The following is a 25,467-nucleotide window of genomic DNA, read 5'->3' as shown; positions in this document are numbered from 1 at the left end:
TTTCACATGTACTAATTCAACTTCATCAATGCCCATTTTACTTATTTAATAGATTTCTACCATTTTCCAGGACAAACCATCAATAGTTGGCTTCATCTGCCTTGTAAATATGGGCTCCTGAGATTTCAAAGTAGACTTTCAAAGTAACAAAGCTCAGGCATAATTACCTTTAGTTGATTATTAAAAATATCGATCTCTTGTAGTTTTGATCTGGTTTCTTTTTCTACTTCATCGAGCTGGTCACGGAGCTGCTGACGTACTAATTCCTTTGCTTCTAAGGCTCTTTTGACCGTGAGAAGTGAATCTCCTGTTTTTAAAATATTGACAATAAAGGTACTTTTCAGCGACTTGTGATTCCTGAACCAACCAAAAAGTTGCAATATTTATGTCCACATCACACACCATATTTTCCAATACACAGTGGACCCTTGTTATACGCTGGGGTTTGGTTGCAAGATCGCCCGTAGATAACAACATCCATGGATGCTCAAATCTCATTAAATATAATGACACAGCAAAATGGTGTCCCTTATTAAAAAAATGGAAAATCAAGGTTTGATATTTGAAATTTATACTTTTTAAAAAACATTTTCAAGCCGTGGATATTTGAATCCACGTATAAAAAATCTGTGCGTAAGAAGGGCCGACTATACTTACTATGCAAGCTGTTTTGCTGAACCTGCTTTAGCTGATCATTGAGTAACTGCTTCTCTGGAATTAATCTTCCAAGCATTTGCTGAGACTCCTAAATGAAATAAAACAGAATTCAGGTATAAATACAAGCCTCATACTACAGCTGAACTGATCATTTTAGGAAGAAATCATAATATATATAAAAAGAAATTATGTATATACAAAAAGTCATTTTACAGATTTTGTCTGAACATTCCCCACAACATTTTTTTCTCACTCCACCCCATGAAACAGGTTAAGACAAGTAGTTTGTCCTTAACTATGGCACTTGCTTCCAAGGCAGACCTTGCTTTTGTTATGTTTTCATTATCACAAGTCTACAAAGTGGTGGGCAGCTTGAGTTCAGGAGCCCATCTTCTGTCCCAGAACCCAACACGAGCCCCACCATCTCTTAAAATTGGCACAAATAAAGACAAAACAAAACTGGAAGTGGCTAAATGTCCATTTTAAGGGTTTGGGTTTTTTGTGGGGGGTATTTTAGTTTTGAAAAAAAAAATGGCAAAATGATCAGCAACATAACTTCAGCTGGGAAGGAGGGTTGAAGTATGTGAAAACAGACTGTATATATGTGCTGCCCTGGTAGAAGAAGAATAGGCCAAATTACTGTTTAAGAAACAGAAGTGTGTTATCCTCATTTTAGCATTATTAAATTAAGACTTCTTTAAAAATAACACCCTAATCCTATGTCATAGAACCCTACCTGGGACTCCTTAATGTGCTTAGATATCCCCCACTTTTTGTTTAAATGGAAAAAAATAACCCATACAACATTCCAAACACTACTTGGAGCAATGTTTGTTTTCTTTTGTGTTTTCAAGTCATTTTTGACTTATGGTGATGCTAAGGTGACCTGACTATAATTTTGGTAGACCAATATTCTGATCATTACTATTTTAATATTTATATGTTATGCTCTATGGTCCTTCTTTATTAGAACAAAAAGGATGTAATTGCTAAATACTGCAGAGATCATATACTCACTTGTAACTGTTGTTGCAAATGTGTAATTTCTGCTATTCTTAGTTCTCTAGACTTGTTTGTACTCTCAATCTCTTGTCTTTGGGTAGCCAATCTGCATCTGATATCCTGAAGTTTCCCCTCCAGCTGATGTTTTTTATCATTCTTGAATAAGAAAAAAAAATTACTCAAGTTTTAATTAGAATGCAATATTAGTTGCAAGAAAGTTTCAGTCTGGCCTGGAAACTGGAAAAGAAAAATGAATATGAAAAGGCATATGCTGTGATAATTAACAGATCTTGTAATTTCTAATCATTTGGGTTTACATACTATTGTACTTTACAATACATTTTAGAAGATATTCCCCACTTACTAAAGCTTCTAGTTCAAATTCCAAAGTTTTTTTCTTGGCTTTCAGAACAACTATATCCTCTTGCTCTTTGTTTCTTTGATTCAGGAGCTCTTGCCGCCGATTCCTTTCCCACTCAAGCTGTCTTTGCCTCTCAAGTTCCCTTTTTGCAGCCTAACAATGATTAAAAATATGAATTAACACTGCACAGTCTATGTAATGTTATTATAAGAATTCATACACTTAACTGAGATCTTACATTCTGATGAACTCAAAATTATAGTAATAATAAATTCTTATAGCCTTTGCTTATATACCTCTAGGAATGTGAGAAGCTGATTTATTCCAAGTCTATTGGTCCATCTAGATGACTGGCAGACATTCTCCAGGGATTAGCCAAAACAATTTTCAACCTTTTCTAGAGATGTCAGGGATTGAACCTTGGATCTTTCACATACCAGTGATCAATGGGAAAATAAAAGGCTACTGAAATATTATGTTATTTTCAGGTAATTCTCACTTGATAACAAGCTTCATCTGATGTATTAATTACAATAACCATGGTATTAATTTCCATAATTTAGAAAAAAGAGAACATATCAATTAAAATCACCCTAGTTATTTCTAGCAGGATTGCTAACAGTTTTAAATTTTCATTTAAATAAAAATGTACCAGCTCCAAAGTCTCTGAAAGTAGCTTACAAATATTCATCACAATGATGACCACAGCTCTCACAAAATGTCAAGCTATTTGCTATGTAGGAAAAAAACTGCCAAAATTGCTATAACACTCTGTAAAAGGTCAATGAAAGGTCTGCTTTAGAAAACAAACTGTCTTAACTATGAAGACAGGGATATTTAAAACATGGCTTTCTTGGGCACTCTTAAAGCAGGTATGAGAATCAAATCCTGTCAACTCTACATAGCATAGCCAATCATGAGGAAATGCTATGAGCTGTGTTCCAACATCTGAAAGGTCACATTACTCCTATTCATCCTAAAGCATATATGAGAAGTCAGTCCTTAATGTTCCTTTGATTCCATGATATGCAGGGCTTTAAAAAGGTCAACAACAACAATATGAGCACTTCCAATTGTGCCCCAAAAGTCAACTGGAGACACATTATGTAACTCTCAAAGCAGCCAACATGAATCCATGTGGATTTAAATCAACATGCAGGCAAATCTCACAGTATTTTGTCTTAAATGGGGGCTGACGAACATATGGTGATGATGTAATGTTTTTAATGGTGACCTGATGGGAAATACTATTTAGCAATATCTGGATGACCACATGTTCCCTATCACTGTCTTACACAAGTAAAGAATTGGGTAATTTTCTATGCTTTCCATGATAAAATGTTGCATTGAAGTTTGGCTATCTTCCTGCTACAATTTGATAAAGAAATGGTTTCCCTAATACAGTTTTTGAAAAAAACAGCATGATAAGTATTCCCCAATATACCTTTTAATTTGTTTTTAGACAAGTAGGTATTCCTTCTGAAATTGTCCATTTACCTCACGCCTTTCTATTTCTTTCCTCCTTTCCTCTTCCCTCTGGCGTTCCAATTCTCTCTGTTTTTCTAATTGTTTTTCTAATTCTAACTGTCTTTTCCGTTCCTGTTCCTGTCGTTCACGCTCTTTTCGTTCCTGCTCTGCTCTTTCTAACTGTGCAAGACGCTCTTGTTCTTTTCTTTGCTGCTCCAAGAGGGCTTGCCTCCTCTTTTCAAGCTCCAGATTGCCACGTTCAAAGTTCTCACGTTTCTTATCTTCAAATGTAACTGTAAGAAGAATGTTACAATTAGAATTCAGTTTATGCTGCATGCATGAGTATTTTTAATGCATAAAAACAAAATTACATCTTCCAAGTAGAATGTACTGTACTTTAATATCTTAAGTCTCTAAACAATATAACCAGTATTAAATCATTTCACTATCATAATAATGGTTGTACCAGACAAACAATAATACTCCATGATGGTTTACAATTAAATACCACTTAGAGACAATTCTTGAAGTACCGTATTTTCCGGCGTATAAGGCGACGGGGGGTATAAGATGACCCCCCACGTTGCCCGCCGGCAGCATCCCTGGACTGCCCTCAGGGGGTCTCGCGCTGGCTGGAGGGGGCCTCTCTGGAGGCCTGAGAGGATTCTCGGCGTCTGGGCTCTCACCACCATTTTTTTTTCCAAAAGGCAGCGGCGGGGAAGCGGCTCCAGAGCCGGCCTGACCGAGGAAAAGGGCCGGCCCCTTACTTCTCTGCGCCGCCGCCGAGGAGTAAAAGGGCCGGCCTGGCCAAGGAAAAGGGCAGGCCCCTTACTTCTCTCCGCTGCCGCCACTGAGGAATAAAAGGGCCAGCCTGGCCGAGGAAAAGGGCCGGTCCTTTACTTCTCCACGGAGGACTTCTGAAGCTGCTGGAGGATCGGAGGATCCCTGGCGGCGGCGGCGGCAGCGCTGAAAAGTAAGGGGCCAGCACTTTGCCTCGGCTCGGCCAGCCCTTTTACTCCTCGGCGGCGGCATGGAGAAGGGGCCGGCTCTTTGCCTCGGCCCGGCCGGCCCTTTTACTCCTCGGCGGCGGCGCGGAGAAGTAAGGGGCCGGCTCTTTGCCTTGGCCTGGCTGGCTCTGAAGCCGCTTCCCCGCCGCCGCCTTTTGAAAAAAAATGGCGGCCGCAGAGGATCCTCTCAGGCCTCCAGAGAGGCCCCCTCCAGCTGGCGTGAGTGCCGGCTGGCTGGGAGAGGACCCGACAAGGACCCCAGAGACAGGGAGGTGGCCTTTCGCCTGTCTCTGGGGTATAATTCCAGCGCTTAAGGCAGACTTCAAGAGTCGCCTTATACGCCGGAAAATACGGTATGTAAATTTTTTCATTTGTCTACAATACACCTTTATAGTGACCACAACACACTGAAGAGAAAACAATTGATGCAATTCATCAAAATCAGATGTTATGGAGCCACATACTATTCTTTAAGCATATCCTTTATGCCACAGGTGGGCAGAGTGTGACCCAGATGTTGCATGCTAGTCGCCAGAGTTTCAAAATACCTGGGGCATGGGAAAAAATTCCCCATATTTGTGCTCCTGGGGCCATTTTAAGTGCAGGAGCAGCATATTCCTAAAACAGGAAGTGATCCTAAAATAACATCTGGTAACTCCCTGTTACTAAAAAACAACTGCACAAATATCCAGCCTGGTGTAGTAGCTTGTTCGGCTATAACTAGAGAGCAGGATTCAATTTCCTGCTCATCATGGAAACCCACTGGGTGACTCATACATTCTTAGCTCCAGAAAACTCCATGATAGGTTTACCTTTGGGCCACCTGAAGTGGTAAATGAATTGAAGGCACATAGCAACAACAACAACAACTGAACTAGCCCAGTGGACTGCAGACATATTACAAAAATGTCCCCAGGTCTCCTAGAATATATTTGGGCACAAAAAAAAAGGGGTTTCAGGTTATTTTCTGCAGGGGGGTGGCAGCCCCTTGAGATCTCTTGGAGGATCTAACATGGACCCCTGCTTTCCATAGTTGCTTGTCCCTGCCTTATAATGAGAATTTCAAATAATAACTTGTTTTTGTTTTTTTTGGATCTCCTCAAAACGCAAGTTGCAACCATACTCATTTACCGTTTAACTCACCAGGCAATTTCTTTTCCAACTGCTGCTGCTCTTCTTCTAACACTGGTTCTTCTGGTAACCTTTGGTCTACTGAAACTGAACTGGTAACAGAAATGCCACTGCCAGAACGAACTCTTCTGTTAGTAAGGAGAAGCCGTGATAGGTTAAAATGTGTGTATGCATGCAGCACTACTGTTATTAGTTCAAATATTACTATATTGTTCCCTAGTTTGTTGTATAGAAAGTCTACCTTGGAAATCAAACATATGACAATTCACATGCAAGTGTATATCACCTGGTTCCTAATTAATTAAATCATATCTAAGTGTCTAAATTTGGTGGTTCAACTTACAATGCAATGAGTTTTGAGGTAACACTCTGCTGGTGACATTACATGTATAAATTACCATTTGATTCCTTAACAAGGGCAGGAAAATATGTGAATCAATCATATTACAATAAATTAAATTCAACATCAATGCTAAACTACAAAAAACATTTCTATTTTTCTAGCATTAAATGATACTTACATCGTCCATGTGCTATAACAAATCAAAAGAAAGGGCTAATTCATATAACTCTCTGTATCCAGCTAGCTATTTGTTTTTTGAGCCACTTTCCTTTGTGATACTAAGTTGCTATCTAATGCATACATTATGAAGTTGCACAGCACTACTGCAAAAGTATTTGTAATGCTATGACAAATCAGAAAGCTTGCCATTATTATTATAATCATGGCTAAGGACAAGCAGTGTTTTGTACACATAGTCAGTTACTTTAAGCCACATTTTTTTAAAAAAAACAAATATTATGTTCACTCTAAAGTGATTAATAATAACTTTAGGACAGATAACAATCTGATATTACATCCTTGAATATAACAATTTAAAAATACAATAAAGGGACATGGCACTTTTTATGTGTAAGATAAACAAGAGATCATATTCCATTTTGGTAAAAGGGTGAAGCATAAATTCAGTAATTTAATAAATATAAATACATATCATATTTTTTCTACACAGTCTTTTAAAAATCAATAAAAACAAAAATACAGATCTCTATCTAACCAGTCATAAACTTCAGGATCAAAATTAAAATTGTAATACTTTTACCTAAATGAAGGAGGAATATATTCTGGAGATAACACAGGTGGCAATGGCTGTCCCGACATAGCCATATCTATTAGATGCATAGCCAAAATAAACTCTTCTGCTGTCAGCTTTCCATCCTGATCAATGTCTGAAAGATTCCTATTGGGAAAAAGATGCAAGTAAAATTTTTATTTCCTGTGCTCCCACCACCCTTCTTACTTTCAAGGACAGGAGAAGGAAACAGGGGACAATCTATATGTCTGTTCTTTGATCAACTGGACTAACCCTGAACACTCTCACATTCTCTCAGAATGTGAGAGTGTGGAGCGAAGAAGGCAGATGAAGAAGTAATCAGACACCCAATTCTAATGGGTTGGCGACTTTGACCCACCCCTTCCCTTTCAGGAAAAATATTTCCTTTCACAAAAAGAAATTATTTTCTTATGAGCAATAGGGTGTTCGTGCATGTTTTGGTAACTTTTATTATATATTCTTTCTCCATATCAACGTCTCCCTATCACTATGTAGATATTTGAATTATAATTCTTTTTAAAAAAGGAAACATGGTGGGTGATCATCTACTATTTATTTCCAGGGACAGGATACCCTTTGGAAGACAGTTAATATGAAAATGCTTTGCTGCAGTTAAGAGAATGGTATTTCTAATGCATAGGAACATTCTAATACTTGGCATTCTTTTAGAAGACCTAGCATTACAAATTATACTCTGAACTGTATTCATGCCTTCTGCTTTAATAATAGAAATAAATATACTTGAAAATGTGATAATGAAGCAAAGAGGGTCAAAAAAATGGAGATAATGCAAGCAGCTCTTATACCTGAATACAACAAATGCTCACCATATTGTGGCCAACTGAGCTTGTGGTAAACTTGATTGCATAAGGATAGTTCTTGCTTGTGGACCTAAATAAAATGGAAACATTAGCACATATAACAATGACTGTATTAATTTTTCAATATATGAATTGTTTGTTGTTTGTGTGACAATCTTACCTAACTTATTTGCAGCATAACTAAGTATTGGACCTAAAAGCCATCAGGAAAGAATCTTTTAAATTCTACCAAAAACATGCCATTACTACCCTCCACCTCTAATCAGAACTCTCATATGCTTCCGAATCCTATCAACCGAATTTTATGAACGCAGATTTATATAGCATTTAGCGCTTTGAATGCAAGTACTTTTTCCTGTATATTTTTAAAATGCCTACCTGAATGTCTATATATGTTATTGTGCAAGTTTATTCTTTTGTACTGATAGCACACAGCTATAACCTATGCATTCAATGGTGACATTTGATTCCTAGATACCAAACGTTTCAGCCTAATTAGGGCACTTTATAATTATAGTCAGCTTGGAATAAGATGTGGTTTACAGGGACAACTTTCAGGAGTCATATCCATGGTGCATTCTTGCACCAACTCTGTTCACCCTTTATGTGAATGATTGTGAAGACATATTGAAGAACAAAAATGGTCATGTGCCCAAACAAAATGACAGAAAAATCCCCACCCTGCTTTATGCAGATGATAGTGCAATGCTTTAAAGATCTAGAATAGGGCTCAAACATTTGTTAGGGAAATTTTCAAAGAACCAACTTAAAATTAATTTTTGCTAAATCTAAGGTCCTTATTTTTGAAAGAAATTTTTCTCTGTGTAGATGGAGTTTAAATAGTTGTTTCTTAGAACAAGTCAGAAGTTTCCAATACCTCGGGCTTGTCTTCTATCATAAGATTTTGTGGACCTCCGTAGATCAGCAGCTATTAGTTAAGTCTTAGGCTGTAAATCAGTTGTTTTAAGTTTTTGTTTGTTTGTATTTTTACAAAAGAGATTATTTCTGCTATTAAGGTTTATAATGCAATTATAACTTCCATGCCAGATTCTTAAAATCTATACTTCATATCCCAGATGTGTTTCTGACCCTGTTGAAATGCTTGAAACTGGAGACAGTTCCAACTTGGGCATGGATGACTGCTAAAATGTTTTGGCTCAGTTATTGTTTTCAATGGTGGCAAAAGCCTGCTTACCTTGCGATGGGTAACTACACTAACAGATGGTCCAAATACAGAGCCCCAAAAGTGGCCACAATTGGTCTTTCATCATCTTTGCTCATTAACCTAAGTTATGATACAGTGTTAAAACTAGTTAAATAAAGACTCTGGGATATTGCATTTCACAATATTTGGGCTTATTCCCTTTCTTTATGCTCACCTAGTGCTTTGAATATCCATTACATAGGATCTTTTCTTCTGGCAAACTGTATAAATAACTTGACTGATCCTAATTACTGGATAAGGCCAGATGTAATGCTTTCCCTTCAGAACTGCTTTATGTTAAGTATGTTGGGTTACCACACTCCTCAAAATGTTGACAATGTAGTTCACTGGGAGTAGAAACTGTCATATATTTTATTATCTTTGTTTTTTATAACCAAGCTCACAAATAGTTGATCTCTCCTCTATTAAGCCATCTGCCTGGCCAATCTGATGAGTTTAATGTTAAAGTGCAGTTGGATAATAGATGTTCTAATGTCATCCTGTCAGGTGCCTAGTTGCTGTCTTTGAAAATTAAGATTAGAGAGAAGTAAACTCCTTTTAGAGCTTCCATCTGGAGCAGTGGTCCCCAAACTGTGCTCTTTAATCAATTTTGGACTTAAGCTCCCAGATCCCAGATTACTGGCCCACACAGCTGAGGCTTTTGGGAGCTGAAATCCAAAATCTCTTAAAGGACGCAGTTTAGGGACTACTATTTGAGAGTATCTCAAATGTTTTTATTGAATATGTCGATTTTGGTGTGTTTATGGAATGTTAAATTGTATCCTATCTGATACAGTACAAATTTTGTTTGTTGTTGTTTGTATTGATGGGTCTATAGACTGTAATAAAAGTAATAATAAAAACACAAATATACTATGCAGCTTCTACAGAATGTTCAAACATTTGCTGGCAACATGTATATGAACAAGTCACTTACTGTGGTTCTTAGAGTGGTCATCTAGAACCTCACATACAGGGTTCTTGTATTTGCACAGAAAGTCAATTCAGAACCTTCCAGAGCTGAGTGTGTGTGAGGGCACAGTTGAGCACTCAAAGAGTCACAGTACTCAGTAAGCAACCTGTTCTTTGTAGTCTCTGTGCCTCACCCAAATGGGTGAACATGAAGCTTCCTAGAGGATGGTGGGCAGGTCACTGGACAACATAAGACAAGACATCACAACCAAAACGAGTTTCTGCTCTGGTCCTGCATCAAGTCTGTAGTGCTGGATGAATGTCAATGGTTCTGACCATGTTGCCATCTTGCATAAATCAAGAAGAGGAACTCTAACCAAGTGCTGCTGATGTTACAACCACTTTTTCTGAGTGTGCTCTCAAGCCAGGTGGGATAGGTTGTTTAGCAAGTTCATAAGAAAATATGGTTTTGACAACCCACTTCAATCGTATTTGAGAAGAAACTGGGTGGCCTTTTTTGGGTCCACCATAACAGTGAAAGAGTCTGGTAGGATTAACAGAACCCTGGAGTAAACTGTATTAAAAAACAAGAGGTCTATGGAAAACTTCAGTTAGTCCAGGAATAGAGGATTGGTTGTTTAAACTATCTGATATGGTGCAATTAGACAAGTTATCTTGTCTGATAACAGGTCAAAAGATTGGGACAAAAATAAAAGAATTTAGGACCTCTTGCAACAATATCTGAAAGATAAACAGACTGAAGGTGTTGGGGAATATATGGTTTATACATAAGAGTATAATGTATTTAAACCTAAAAAGAAAAAGGTTGGATTATTGTTACCTTACTTTATAAGGCCCGTAACCATAAGACTGATAAGGACTGGCTGAATGATACAACATGATATGACTTCTTTTGGAGTTCAGGAAGTTATGTTTCGTTTTGTTTGTTTGTTTTGTCCTGAATTATGTTTTGTCTCTTGTTTTTTTTGGGGGGGGGGACAGGAGTGAGGGGGAGGATGTCTGTGTAATGTTATGTAACAATTGTATGTTATGTAATGTATTGTAACACACGTTTATGTTTTTTAATTCAATAAAAATTTAATTAAACAACAAAAAGAGCTCTATGGACATTGAGGCAATGGAGGGAATTTTCCACATTAGTCAAAGGATTCAGATAGATGGTAGGTAAAACTGTCCTCACTGAGATGGAACTGGAAAATAACTGTTGATAAGAAGGCAATGTCCATTAAGTAGACTACCTTATCCTGATGAAACACTAAAAATGATAATGCTAAATGTTAAGCTGTCAGTTTGCATGCCCATCTTGCAGAGGTAATGGCAATGAGAAATACCACTTTGAAAGTAAGTAGACACTCGTCAATTGTGGTAAGTGGCAAGAGACTCTCTGTCAAGATGGTTAAAGTCACAAAAGCTTGCCCTACATCACAAACGTAATTTGAGAATTATCACAAGCCATCTTGCAGGAATGCAGCTCATCATCTTTTGATAAATAACAGGTATATGGAATTCTGCACAGTCTTATTTGGCAAGAGGCCTTTTAACGTCAGTGATGTATTGCACATATTAAAAATTCTTATACACAAAGGATATGAAGTACTGCAGAGGTCCAACAGTTTTAATAGTAAAAATGATAGAAAAGGAAAATGAGCAGTTAACTGCATTTACACAAAGATCAGAAAAAATTAATGGTCTTTGTACATTGACGTGACTTGTTATTGATTCGGGAGGCTTGGCACATCAATAATTCTATTTTTTAGAAGTCTATTTTTTAGAAGTACAATAACAACTCCCCCATTTTCTCTGTGCTGAACTAGTCTGTACATTTTGAGAGCAATACACATGGTTTTGGTTCTGTTATACAAACAATGGTATTCTTGGTTCTGTTATACTAACAGTGACAATGAGGAAATGGGATGCATTCTTTTGCCAAGGCTCCTACAAAGGTCACTGAGGCTAATGATAATGCAACTATCTTTTAATCTGCAATCAGAGTATATGTGTTAGTTTATAAAAAGAGAGAGAAATGTAGATGATATTTTTAAAAATGTCTGCAAACTGCCTTAATAATAGTTTTTTTGTGGGTTTTTCGGGCTATGTGGCCATGTTCTAGCAGAGTTTCTTTCTGACGTTTCGCCAGCATCTGTGGCTGGCATCTCTGATGCAGCCACAGATGCTGGCGAAGCATCAGAGAAAACTCTGCTAGAACATGGCCACATAGCCTGAAAAAACCACAAAAACTATGGATGCCGCCCATGAAAGCCTTCACATTACATTGCCTTAATATATTTTTTTTAAAAAAAAAATGAAAAGTAAGACTACAAATATTTCAGTAAAAATGTTCAACATGTATGTAAAATAATTCAATAGGTAATCAACCTAGTTTAACTGATGCCAGAGCTCGATTCTATCTGGAGATCTCTGAAGTCAGATACTACGGCGGGTTACAAACCGCCATAAATACGTATTGGCTACATATTAGGTTTAGGAAGGGGCGGTGCTTCCGCACCCCCCTAACCCTAGTACGTAGTCAATACGCGCCGTTCCCAACGGCCGCCGCCATTTGACGTAGCGGAAGCTGTGCATTCGCACGTTGCGCGGCGCTTATGACACCACGAGTGCGCTATGGCGCCTCATGGCGTCATAAACCGCGCCGCAGGAAGAGCTCCATTTTGGAGCTCTTTTTTTGCTCCGCGAGGGAGTTGCACGGTTTGGCTGCTGCGGCTCCCTCGCGGAGCAAACAGCAGCGCCGGCAGACCACCGCAAAGCGGCGGTCTGTAACGCTCCTTAGTCTTCTTTAGAAATATAAGAGCCCTACAAAATCAGTACAATTGGGTTTTACATTCCAGGACTCAGGGTTCCTGACCCAGCCTGGATTTGCCCTTTTCCTCTTGTCGCTCCTCACTCCTGGAATCTTCTTCCCAAACATGTGCGGATGATCACTTTCTTAGTTAAGTTTAAGTCCGAACTAAAGATGACTTTGTTTAGAGAAGCTTTTCAGCTTACAGCTTGATTTTTGACTGTTAGATAAGTATGTATTAGTATGTATTATTTTTATAGCCTACGGTTTTACAGTTATTTTAATGTTAAGTCGTTATTTTATAATTTTGTTGCTTTGTTAGGTTGCATGCCGTAGGCAGGTTGTTATCTATATCTTGTTTGATGACTATGTAAAGCGCCGTGTAAAACTTATGGAGCTATATAAATCAACTTTAATACAAGCGTCCATTTAGTGCAGCATCCTATTTCTGATAGTGGATGATTAAATGCTGGTTCACTGTATACCATAAAGACCAAAGCTTCCACTACCATTTTTCCCTTAGCAATTGGTGCTGAGAGTTATAGAGCTCCTGATCCTGAAGGTCCATTTAGCAATTGCATCTAGTACCCCACTGATGGACCTGTCTTTCTAACAATAGTATTGTACATGTCGTATTGTTGTTGTGTGCCTTCAAGTTGTTTCCAATTTATGGCGATCCTATAACAGCATTTTCTTGGCAAGATTTGTTCAGCTAGGGTTTGCCATTGCCCTCCTCTGAGGCTGATGGAGTGTGTATCTGTGATGTCCTTTTAAACACTGTAATTCACAGAGTTCACAAAACCCTATATTTTAAAAATTATTTTTTAAAACAAAAACATTACTGAATACCTGTTAAGTGTCCACTCATTGTTTTATCATGGCTATTGAATAGCTGCCTATATTTCAGTCGTGATGATTGAGGAACAGCCCATTCTGCTGCTGGAGAAGCACTGGAACAATGAAACAGAGACAATTATCCCATTATCATTCATTCCATCATATCAAACAGGAGCCCTGGTGGCGCAGTGGTTAAATGCCTGTACTGCAGCCATTCACTCAAAACCACAAGGTTGCGAGTTCAAGACCAGGAAAAGGGCCCAAGCTCGACTCAGGCTTGCATCCTTCCGAGGTCGCTAAAATGAGTACCCAGACTGTTGGGCAGTTCCATTCATTTGAGTTTACATCTTTGTTTTGGCTACTCTAGACAACAAACAAATAGAAGACTTTATTAAAATGTTTGGACTGTGGGGCAATACACCTTCAAGTCCCAGGTATCCATTTGGGGAAAAATATCAGCTCCCCCCACGAAACCACAAGGTTGCGAGTTCAAGACCAGCAAAAGGGCCCAAGCTCGACTCAGGCTTGCATCCTTCCGAGGTCGCTAAAATGAGTACCCAGACTGTTGGGGGCAAATTAGCTTACTTGCTAATTAGCTTACTTGCTGTTCACCGCTATGATCTTTGGAATAGCGGTATATAAATAAAAAACAAAAAAAATAACAAAAAAAAATGACAGAACATGAAATAAAGAACTGTTCCAAGCAATCAAAGTTCTAATTCATGGTCATCTTTATTTATTTTTTTAAAAAAAGACAATGTTACACAGATTATTTAAATTTTTAACATCACTCAATGTGTGACTACGAAATGAAGAAAATTAATTTGTCACTTATAATTGTACTGACTAAATAAATATTCTTTTGTTATACTTTTAGCATTATGCCAATGACATTTTGTTTCAATTAACCTCTCTGCAAAGATGGAATATTCTCTTAATACAGTACACATAACTATTCTTCATCAAACTTTGATTTGCCTTCTATTCCTTCTGACTTTTAAAACTTTGTTTAATAAAGTCATACAGCACTTTTCTCCTATTAGCAATGCTACACAGTATACAGTAATATCACACTCTTAAATATCAACGTGTCATACAATCACAATACTGCTAGAACAGCATCCAGAAATGCCAGTTAACAAAAAAACATATATTAAAAGTGAAAAAAACTTGATATTTAAAAATAGGTACCAGTTTCAGACATGTAAGAATTCCATTCTTCAGTTTAGAGATCATACCAAACTATGATTGGCTGACTGTTTTCCCATTAGTCAGCCCTCCAATTTCTGTGGTGCAGTATACTTTGTTACTTTAGACATTAATGACTTTTACTGGAATTCTGGCGTGGAAACACACTTCAAAACATGTTGATTTGCCAGATGACTGCAAATCACGGTTAGTCAAAACTGACCATGCCAAACTGTAGCAGAACTTCCTCATTCATGGCTTGGTATCTTGTCAGAACTAAGCCAGCCAGTGTCGCTACCAAACAATGCTCTAGTTTGCTGTTGTTCTAGCTTCTCCAATGCCAAAGTACTGTATTTTCCAGCGTATAAGATGACCGGGCGTATAAGACGACCCCCAACTTTTATTATAAAAAAATAGAGTTTAGGATATAGTCACCGTATAAGGCTACCCCTATTCCATGGAAGCCGGCAGCTGTCCGTGCACGTGCGCGCCGGCTTCTAAAGGGCCTCCAAAGGCCCCTTAGAAACCGGCGCGGGGCTGCTGGCTCCCCAGGTCTCCGCAGGCCTGAGAAGCTGACAGCTGAGCAAGCGCATCCGGTGTACAAGACGGCCCCCGGCTTTTGACCCAATTTTAGAGGGTCAAAAAGTCATCTTGTACGCTGGAAAATATGGTACACAAAGCTGAATTTACGCAACTGGTCTTAATGAATGGGGAAATTAACAACAAAGAAAGCAGCTCCTAAATTAGTTGGGTCTCTGTCCTTTATTTCACATTCCATAAAACTGAATTCTGCCCAAAATCATATTAGCAGCCAGACCAGAGACAAAGTTGGACAACTTTTTGTGGCTTAGCCTTACAAACACAAAACTGTGGTATTAGTCATTAAATCTCTAAAAGAAGATGCAATGGACTTTATCAAAGATGTTGAGATTTCTTGAAGAACCAACTGCCCAATCTGTCTCCAAACTAATATTATTCATCATAGCTACTAATGCAGTCCTGGCTTGAATCCAGAATAACACTGTTGGAAGATTTTTCCATGCACTTGCCCCCTCCTTAGATGGATAGAGATTTCCTGCATGCAAATTCCTCTCTCTCTCTCTCTCTCTCTCTCTCTCCCTCTCTCTTTCTAACCGTGTGACTTAGGTCACTCCTCCTTTGAAACTAACAGGCATTCTCGCTAAAAACATTTTTCACTGAGCTGTTGTGTTTCCATCTTCCTGTTCTCACTCAACTTTCTTTAGAAAGATAGTGAGATTATTTTTTCCTGAACTAGCTAGATTAGGGCATAGCTTTTATGTAAACTTTTATTTTAAACTACAAACTACGTGTTTGTTATTTTTTGGAGTTAGTCTCAGTTTTTGGAAAGCATAGTTAGACAATGGTTCATTTCTGCTATTCTGCTAATTTAAAGCTAGACCCTAACAGGTTTGACTTTGACATTTCTTTAATATTTAATATTTTTGTTTCCTTACCAAAGGCTGAAGCTTTATGAAACTGAAATTACTCCACAAACACAAGTCTGCATAATTCACCAAAAGCATCATAAGTCAATGGGTGAAGTGAAGGCACATCCAGCCACCCACCCACCCACCCCCTGTACCCAGAATTTCTTGGAAGTTAAAAACTGCTTGAATTTACTGATAGTGGAAAATGTCACCATTGCTATTCCTTAATTTCCCTATTTCATCCATTTTAAGAAACTTCTAGCACAGAGCAATTTGTTTTAATCTGCACTTGCGGTGTAGCTTTAAAAACTATATAATTTTTCTCCAAAATTCAAGCTCCCTGTTACCACTACACTACAGCATACAAAACCTTTGTTGCATTTTAAGGATTAAAATTCTGAATAGCGGACAAAATGCCAAGAACTCGGGAAACTTTGGGCCTGAACAGACAGGCCAAAATAAAGCTGCTTTGGGTCACTTTAGAGGTATGCTGTTTAAATGACACGTGCATCTTAAGAGGCCAGAAGCTGCGCCAAAGCTGCGTTCCAGTCCTTAGGACTGGAGCATGGCTTTGGCGCAGCTTCCAGCCTCTTAGGATGCTTGCATCATTTAAACAGCCTAAATCCAAAGTGACCCGAACCAGCTTTATTTTGGCCTGTCTTTTTGGGCCCTTTGTTGCCACAACTACAGTACATCTAATGAAAAAGAAATGAGACAATAGCACCATAATGAAAGAGACAGGGAAGGGAGGAAATCCTTGCTTTGTGGGACAGAGCAAATTTTAGAATGGAATAAAGTTCAATTAGTGGAACTCCACTTAAAATAATCAAGAATCCCACTATCCTTTGCACCCATCTTATCTTAATACAGTTGGCTCTTCATATCTGCAGGGGTTCTCTTCTGGACCTCTCTGCAGATACAAATCAGTGAGACTTCAAGGGCTAGCCTGGAAGAAGAGACTCCTCCCTCCATAACTGTCATCTTCCAGCCTGCGAGGGAGGGAGATGACCAGGCAGGCCTAGCTCCATCAGGGCTAGCCTGGAAGAAAAGACTCCTCCCTCCATAATTGTAATCTTCCGGCCTGCGAGGGAGGGAGATGACCAGGCAGGCCCAGCTCTATCAGGGCTAGCCTGGAAGAAGAGACTCCTCCCTCCATAATTGTCATCTTCTGGCCTGCGAGGGAGGGAGATGACCAGGTGGGCCCAGCTCCATCAGGGCTAGCCTGAAAGAAGACTCCACCCTCCATAACTGTCATCTTCTGGCCTATGAGGGAGTTGACCAGGCAGGCCCAGCTCCATCAGGGCTAGCCTGAAGAAGAGCCCTCCCTCCAGTCCATCTGCCTTGGTCCAGGCCTTAGAGAAGAATGCTGGACCTGATCCCCTCCCCCCCCCACCATTCCCTTCTCCTTTTGTGTCATGTCTTTTTAGATTGTAAGCCTAAGGGCAGGGAACCATCTATTATCCCCTCTGTTATAAGCCGCCCGGATTCCCAGTGATTGGGCGGCATATAAATAAATCCTATTATTATTATTATTATTATTATTATTATTATTATTATTATTATTATTTTCTTTCCAATGGCAGCGCGAATTGTGCATGACTGCATTGGCATGGCCACGTGGATACATTGCCATTGGAGGGTACAGGGCAGAGCCATCTGTGGATTTCCAGTTTGCAGATGGTAAACCTGCGGAAGATGATAGTCAACTATCCTTGTTTGTTTACATCGTTTAACCTTGCATTATAATGCTTTCATATAAAATGCTATTCATACATATTCATTTGTTGTCAATCTGTGTTTCACAAGGGAAATATTTGTAAGAAAGTTTCAGGAAGGAATCAAAATGTTCTCTTATGTGCCCAGTTCATTGCTGCTCACCTCAAATAATAATTAAGAGCAGAAAATAAAACAAACAAAATTTAGAAGACGAGTACTGAAGAGAGTCACAATATTCCCCTCCCTGTATACCACAGAGAAATACTCTATACTGTATTCCATATAGGCTACTAATGCCAGGTGGAGGGGTTATGGATATTATCCTTCAGGTCCTGAAAATTTGATATTCTGACATGACTGTGACTCTGAGAGCTTCCTAATGAGCACACCAACCAACACCTCCCCTCTTTCCATTGCTGGTTTTTTATCATTCTTCTTCTGCTTTTGCTTCTAAAATTCATGAAGCAGCAGACTGCTTAAAATAACAAGGCAACAGACCTATGCGATGCATTTCCCCTAGTCCTAATCTTTCAATCCAAAAGAAAAAGAGTACCTTGCCCTCTAACAAATCCTAACAACCTAAATAACTAACATTTTGAAGTGAAGAAATAATATCAGTATGACTCACACAATCTATGGAGTTCAAACATACAAGGTAGGAAAGTAATTAATTAATACCTGAATAAACCAATTAATGATTTTTTAAAAAAAAAAAAAAAGTCTGAGGATCAAATACTGTGAGCCCTCCACATTCACTGGGGTTAGGAGCACAGTACCTCTGTGAAAGTGGGAAAAAACCTATTTTTTTTACCTGAGGGAATACCTCTCTAGGAATCCTCCAAAGCAACTCTTTTGTCAATATCTGGCAGACATTGATCATAGAATTGCTCTGGAAGACCTACAAATGCCTAGGGAAGTGTTCTCTCTAGGGATGTCTAGCTCCTCCAGTGTGACCTCTGGTGTGGGGCTTGACTGAAGAAATTCAGTACTAGTAAGATGGCAAAATGCACACCAAGGAGTATACATTGTATCCTGCCAAAACCACCTCTATGAAGGTTTACAATTACAATTTAGAAAGAGTTGTTTTTCTAGACTAACAGTTCCCAGACTTGGTCCTCCAGGTGTTTTGAACTTCAGCTCCCAGAAGCCTCAGCCATTTTGCCCAATGGTATGGGATTCTGGGAACCAAAGTCCAAACTTGGAAGGCCGGAGTTTACTAATCATTGTTCTAGACAATATCCTCATCTTGTCACTTACATTGAAAACTCTTCTCTTATATGCATGCTCTTCTTTGAGTTATATAGGCATAACACAGAAGAAAACGAGACCATACAATATGAAATGAGATTATAAACAATTATACTTACACACAAACATGCTTTTCAACAAGATTGATTTCATGCTAAATAGCGCCGAGGTTTTTTCGTAACCCGAAAAAACCTTCGTAAGCCGAAACAATAAATCCCTATGGGATTTATTCGTATCCCGAAAATTTCGTAACCTGGGTATTTCGTAACCCGGGGGACCAGTGTATACTACTATATGACAAAATCACATCCCTAATTTACAAGTCCCTTTCTTGGATTGAATAAGAATATTTGTGTCTAAACAGCGACAGAACCATACTTACCCAGCCACATCAAATGATTGTGCCTTTTGCAATTTTGCATTTAATTGTGAGCCTGCACCAGATCTACTGAAGGAAGAACTCTTTGGCAACGTGGCTGAAACAAAACAGTTGTGTTTTAAGATCAGTTAAATTGAATCTCAAGTACATGAAAATAGTTTATATTGTACAGTACTTCAAACTGAAGTTACCAATACAGTATGCAAGGTGTTATTTACAAAATTAATTTTCAGATTATTATGATGCCTTTTGTTATAAAAGGCCTCACTGTTGCTTATAAGAAAAATATTAAAAACTCTAACCAACCAACAAATAATAATAAAAAAGGAAAGCTAGGAGATAAAAATAAAAACAACAGAAAATATTAGGTTAGGCTAAAACATAGATGAAGATACAAAAGCTAACTGCCAAAACAGGTGCTATTTTACTTTGAATTTCTAATTTACAGCATTTTAAACAATAACATATATAAATCATTAGTATACTTCCCTACTTTGTAAAACATAAACAATGTAAAAAAATAAATAAGGTACAGCTATGGGCTGCTATAGATAAGATGGCACAGACCTCACACCATTTTTCTTAAGTGACAAACTATTGCTATTCTAAAGTATCTCAGCATTAGAAAACAAAGGCTTAGGACAAAAAAAAATCTAAAATGAGAGATTGAAGAGCCATTCTTGGACATCTTGGATATGCAATCTAGAAAGTTGAGTTATTCCCCTCGTGCCAGTGAATGCTGCAATCATCTCAGACTTAGATTTCCCCTCGTTAATACAGCTGATTCCTGTGCCTTCAACTTCAGTTTCGTTCCAAAGCCTCCTAAATATCTAACTTCAAATTTGCTGGTTATGTATGTCTAATCTAATGTATTTATTCATTTATTCATATTTATTTATTATATTAATTACTATTATATAAATGCAGCCTGATGGGAGTGGATTGCTTATATGAGCCATCCAAGAATGAATTCTCATAGTAAGTACCAATCTCTCATTCTCTAGATGGCACATATAAACAATCCATAAAGTTGGGATGCACCAAAGCTATCCTACTTCGAGAAGGGAAAAGTCTGCCCTAACTATCTTACAAATTGTAGCACTCTCCAACCAAAAGCACTTATGCCAAGTTATATTTTTTTATTCTGTAATGTCATATAAATATTGAAGGCTCTTTCCAACCAGTTACATTACATACATCCTCTAATGATGCTGATACAACGTAGGCAGCACTGGTTGACATAGAATGTATCAAATGTGGCCATACATTTTGAGATCTTGGGATCGTTTGTGAGAATCAACTTAGAAGCTTTGTTACCTAAAGACCTAGAATTGAACAAGAAAAATAATGTCTAGGTCATGAATCAGATTTGGGCAAAACTTGGCAAATTAATGGATTGGAACAGTCCTCTATTCAATCTGTACTTTGGTAGGAATGATGGATCCAATTTTTTAGCTTTTCTCAATCCCACTTACACAAGTAGGGATGTACAATGGCATCCCCACCCAGGGTGTCACCTGACATGAGGTCAGGACTTCTGAAGGTGGAGCCAATAGGGTACTCCCCCTCACTGCAATGGTGTTTAGACTGGCACTGCAGCAGCAAAGTGGGTCATGCTTAGCTCTTTAAGCAGCCCCCCCCCCCCAGCCCTCCGAGTTCCACGCCGCCATGGCTGCCCGGGATCCAGAAGGCAGCCGCCACCCCCAGGGTGTACTACCCCATCAGGCGACACCCCCCCCGGTCCACACGACTGCACACACAAACATATCTATGACAACACTGGGGATGTATTGATATAGCCACCAATTCTAATATATACCTTGCTGAACTATGAGTACCAGAAAAAGGACTTTAAAAGTGAATATGGTCAATGAATCTTCTCTCAATGCTTCAAATGGCGGTGGTGTCTACTTATTCAATACCAAATTCAGATTCCATATTGAAAAATCTATGTACACTTGGTAGGGCTTCCAAAATTGCTCTCCTGAGAAACCTTCACACATGCAGGTGTAAGGATAAAGCCTAATGCTTAAACATGGTTGTTAAAACCACCACCTGCCTCTTCTGCTTATTCAGTCTTAACCTCTTTTCAACTTCCTGAAGAATTTCCAGAATATTATGACTGTTACCTTGTTCCTTGTTTATATCAGTATTATGCAAGCAACACCAGGCAACAAATACTTTCCATATAGCATTGCATATTCTATGTATGGAAGACCTTCTTGAGGCTAGCATGGTCTCCATAACAGCATCTGCATAGCCTTGTTGATTCAAATGTCTCCTTTCAATGTCAATTCCATAAATTTCATCCATCCTGCTTGCTCCTGCTCAGGAAATTAGCCTCCACATTCAGAGAACCTTTGAGGTATGTTGCTGATAGAGACTCCATTACTTTTTCTGCCCAGCATAAGATTCAATTCGTTTCTCTTATTGGCTGTACCGATCTTGATCTCCCTTGTTTTGAAATGTATGACTTCACTGTCATATTGTTCATTGCTATTTGCATATTTCAACCTCTATGTTTACAAATTTGAGGAGTGCCAAACTTACAGCTATCAGCTCTATGAAATTTGCACTGTGATTCAAGTCCATGCCACATTGTGTGCCTTGGACTGACCTCCCCTCACAGTGTGCTCCCCAAGTGGTCAGGCTCAAATCTGTTATTACGACTACAATCTCTCTGTTCAAATGACCATTGACCATCCACCATTTGAAATCCTCCTTCAAATCTTTATCTTTACCAGGTAGTGGCAATTGGTTGCTATTGATAATTGATGTGGCCTCAGAACATGCTGTAGCATTCTGGTACACAGTCTTGCCCAAGGTACTAGTTGAATTGTGGGTATTAGTAATCCCATAAATTCTTGTCACTTCCATCAAGTCTCTGGTTCTCTTGGTTTTTATTAATTTTGGTTCCTTCCTGGTTTTTTAGTACTCTGTCTTGGAAAAGAACATATAGCTCTTGGTTTTATCTATAAAAATTCCCAAATACATCAGCTTGAGATGACTTTTCTCATAATTCACTAAGAAACCATATGTCTGCAGTGATTGTAATGTTTGATCTTGTTCCTGCACCATGATTTCAGAAATACATTGTCCAAATAAAGAAATAATTTAATTCCTTTCTGAAAGAGATGCCACCAAAGGTACCTTGAACACTGTGGGTGCAGATGCAAGAGCAAACAAGAGAGCCCTGAACTGACAGTGTATATTCTGGTATTATAACCATAAATGTCTCCTGAATATTGGAACCATTGGAATGTACAAATAAGCTTCTAATGATGTCATCTGATTGTTGGTGTCCAAATTGTCCCTGATGTTTTGTAAAGTTTCCATTTTGAACCTCTGGTATTTCATGAATCCATTTAGATATTACTCCTTTGAACCTTTGGGAATAGGGCATCACTTCTATAGCTCTATTCTGCAGAAGATGCTCATGCTCTCTCTCTCTCTCTCTCTCTCTCTCTCTCTCTCTCTCTCTCTATCTCTATCTCTATCTCTCTGAACTAGCTGTTTGGTCCAATGTTTTGGTACTGGTGATTGATGGTATCTGCACTTTGGTGGCACTTCAGATAGAATGTGGTACCCTTCAGTTACCATTTGAATGACCCAAAGATCTGTTGTTACATCCAACCACAGTTACTGAAAACACAGAAGCCTTCCTCCTATCAGTAACTGTGTTTGGATGTAACAACAGATCTTTGGGTCATTCAAATGGTAACTGAAGGGTACCACATGTTAAGGAAAATGCAACATGGGATATACAGTGACAGAAATAAAACATGTATGTGAGAGTCAGTATGACTCAGCAAAAGCAATTAAGAAGCCACACAGGTGTGAAAGCTAATGTAATTTAGCAAGTCCTAAATGCCAAGGACAGAAATGTAGAGTGGATAATTGAAAACACCTGAGAATTGTTAAGTGGACAAGGTGAAATGATGAAATCATTTAATTATGGGATGAACTATGAGAACCAATCAAAATGGATGTACACGCCCACTGGGTGGAAACTGACAAGAGTGGGTGGTGTTTTACTATGGCTATAATAATTGTTATGATTCCCAATGTATTTTGTGGGTAGTTGTGAAGTAGAGTGGATAGATGTTGGATAGTTGTGGAGTATTGTATATACTGTAGTAGAATAAAGTAGATCTTTTATATAAGACTACTGAGTTGTCTGGTGTCTTGAGTCAAGATACAAGAGTCAGCAGGAACCTGGAGAAGTGTGAAGACTTCTGTGGAGCAAGAGTGAGAAGGCTTGGAGAGTTTGTCAGGGTCTTCAGCCTATTCGCTGAAACTCTGCTGCTTTAGAGCAAAGCTTTAACCACTGGCCAAAACTGGTCAGCGCCGGTGCATAACAAGGTGGTGAGTTAGAGCCAGAGGTGAAGAGCTACAACTCCCATTCTATCTGAAGTGCCACCAAATGCAGATACCATCAATCACCAGTACCAAAACACTGTCAATATTGGCTTAGCCTGTCTCTTTTTTGTTGTATTGGTATCTTTATCTTTTCTGGCTAAAATCTGTTCTGCCCCACTGAGGTCTTCCAAACCTAAACTTATCTGGCCTTCCAAAATTCTTTCCTTCTCTAAAGGAATAAAAAGAATTTCTAAATTGCTTTCTATCTAGTCTTTTCTTTCATTGAAGGCATCACTTGCTTTTTATCTCTGTTCTTTGAGTATTTTTGTAAATCTTTCTCTCCAAAAAGTAGTTTTCAAGTGAAAAGCATATAAGCTAAATCTGTCCTTAACTTCTGGTCCACATCCTAGTGACAAAATCAGAATGCGCTTTTTACTACAGTAGTTGCTGTGCTGTTCCTATCTGCAAATGTAGCCAAATCATGGCCTGCATCTGCAACAAACTGGGGAGCCCTTTGAATCCTCTCTACAGCCCTATACGAGGAATACTGATGTCTTGCTCTTCTAATATTTCCCACAACTATAAAACTGCTGGCCTGGCAAAAATGGATGACATCATGAAGATCTTATTGACAAAGTTAAGTTTCATGTGCCCTTTTTAGCACTGTCTCAGTTCTGTGCTCAACATTTCTAAGGGCCGTATTGGCTTTTCTGGGAATTAATGCATGAGAAAAAAGTGTAGAAATGGTGCCATCAGCAAGTGGGACTTGTAAGTATGCTATATCAGTGATGGCGAACCTTTTCAAGGACGAGTGCCCAAACTGCAACCCCAAACCTATTTATTTATTGCAAAGTGCCATGTCCCTATGGCTTTCTAGTAAATTTTGGCAACTCTGAGACGATGGCACATGTGCCCACAGAGAGGGCTCTGAGTGCCACCTCTGGCACGCGTGCCACAGGTTCTCCATCACTGTGCTATATCTTTTTTTTCTATACATGTATAATTTCTGACTACAATCTATATGTCTCTTTGTACTCAATGGTAATTCCCACTCCCTATCAATTAAATCTCTGAACATATCTGGTAGAGGAATTTCTATTTCTTTGGGCACTGGTGCTTTCATTACAGCTGCTGCTCTACTCTCTTTACTGTCTATCCCCTTTTTACATTCTAATAGTTGACTTTCCTCCATATCCAATCTCTGCAATATGCTCTTTAACATGTCTCAAATAATCTACATTAAACAGTGGGTCTGAAGCCATATCTTCTCCTTTCTCACCATCTGTAGACTGTTCTGTTTCTGAACTTTCCAACTCTTCCTCCTATCTCCTGCATTTGGTTTTTTTATTATTATTGACTGTTTCCTCTGTGCTCTTTTGTTCCCACACTTCTGCATGCTTCTTAGGGGAACTGCTGTAACCAACAGTGTTCCTTCCTATCATCTGTCTTCAATGTTTTTATTAATTTATCAGGTCTGTCAGACATTGAATACATTGTGCTTACACATTGCCCTTTCTTAAAATTAAATTAAATGAATGATTATAAATCATTAAATTTCCTTCTACCAGTGAACTGGCATTTGTGAATTCATTAATTTATGGATTTCTTGTGCTACTGACTCCTTAATTAAATCCCTGAAATCTGCATTATTATTCTGCATTAATAAAGAACTGTGTGGATAAATCTGTTCTGGTATTCTAGGCACTGGCTGACTATTCGCTATTCAACCTCTACTGAGAAAACATATTCCTTTGATCATCTACCTCTTGCCTTGCCTGGAGCCTTGCAGCCTATGGG

The 25,467-nt window shown here is 38.6% G+C and overlaps 1 protein-coding gene across 4 annotated transcripts in view; it reads right to left on the bottom strand.

Moving 5' to 3' along the window:
* Window positions 1–25,467, bottom strand: part of ITSN1 (intersectin 1) — a 106,523-nt gene that overhangs the window by 65,546 nt on the left and 15,510 nt on the right. For 3 of the 4 annotated variants that reach the window (XM_042456443.1, XM_042456446.1, XM_042456445.1), the window contains 10 exons: window positions 19,315–19,408; window positions 13,345–13,445; window positions 7,568–7,631; window positions 6,729–6,866; window positions 5,638–5,753; window positions 3,518–3,780; window positions 2,024–2,173; window positions 1,675–1,815; window positions 658–745; window positions 168–307 (listed from right to left, as the gene is read on the bottom strand). In XM_042456443.1, the coding sequence (XP_042312377.1) occupies window positions 168–307; window positions 658–745; window positions 1,675–1,815; window positions 2,024–2,173; window positions 3,518–3,780; window positions 5,638–5,753; window positions 6,729–6,866; window positions 7,568–7,631; window positions 13,345–13,445; window positions 19,315–19,408 (1,295 nt within the window). The remainder of the gene's footprint in view (window positions 1–167; window positions 308–657; window positions 746–1,674; window positions 1,816–2,023; window positions 2,174–3,517; window positions 3,781–5,637; window positions 5,754–6,728; window positions 6,867–7,567; window positions 7,632–13,344; window positions 13,446–19,314; window positions 19,409–25,467) is intronic. The other variant, XM_042456444.1, reaches the window with a different exon arrangement.

This window comes from Sceloporus undulatus, chromosome 3 (genome assembly GCF_019175285.1).
Source record: "Sceloporus undulatus isolate JIND9_A2432 ecotype Alabama chromosome 3, SceUnd_v1.1, whole genome shotgun sequence".
In the NCBI taxonomy this organism is placed as follows: Eukaryota; Metazoa; Chordata; class Lepidosauria; order Squamata; family Phrynosomatidae; genus Sceloporus; species Sceloporus undulatus.
The sequence above is the reverse complement of the archived record's forward strand: the minus strand, read 5'-3'. Positions and strand labels throughout refer to the sequence as shown.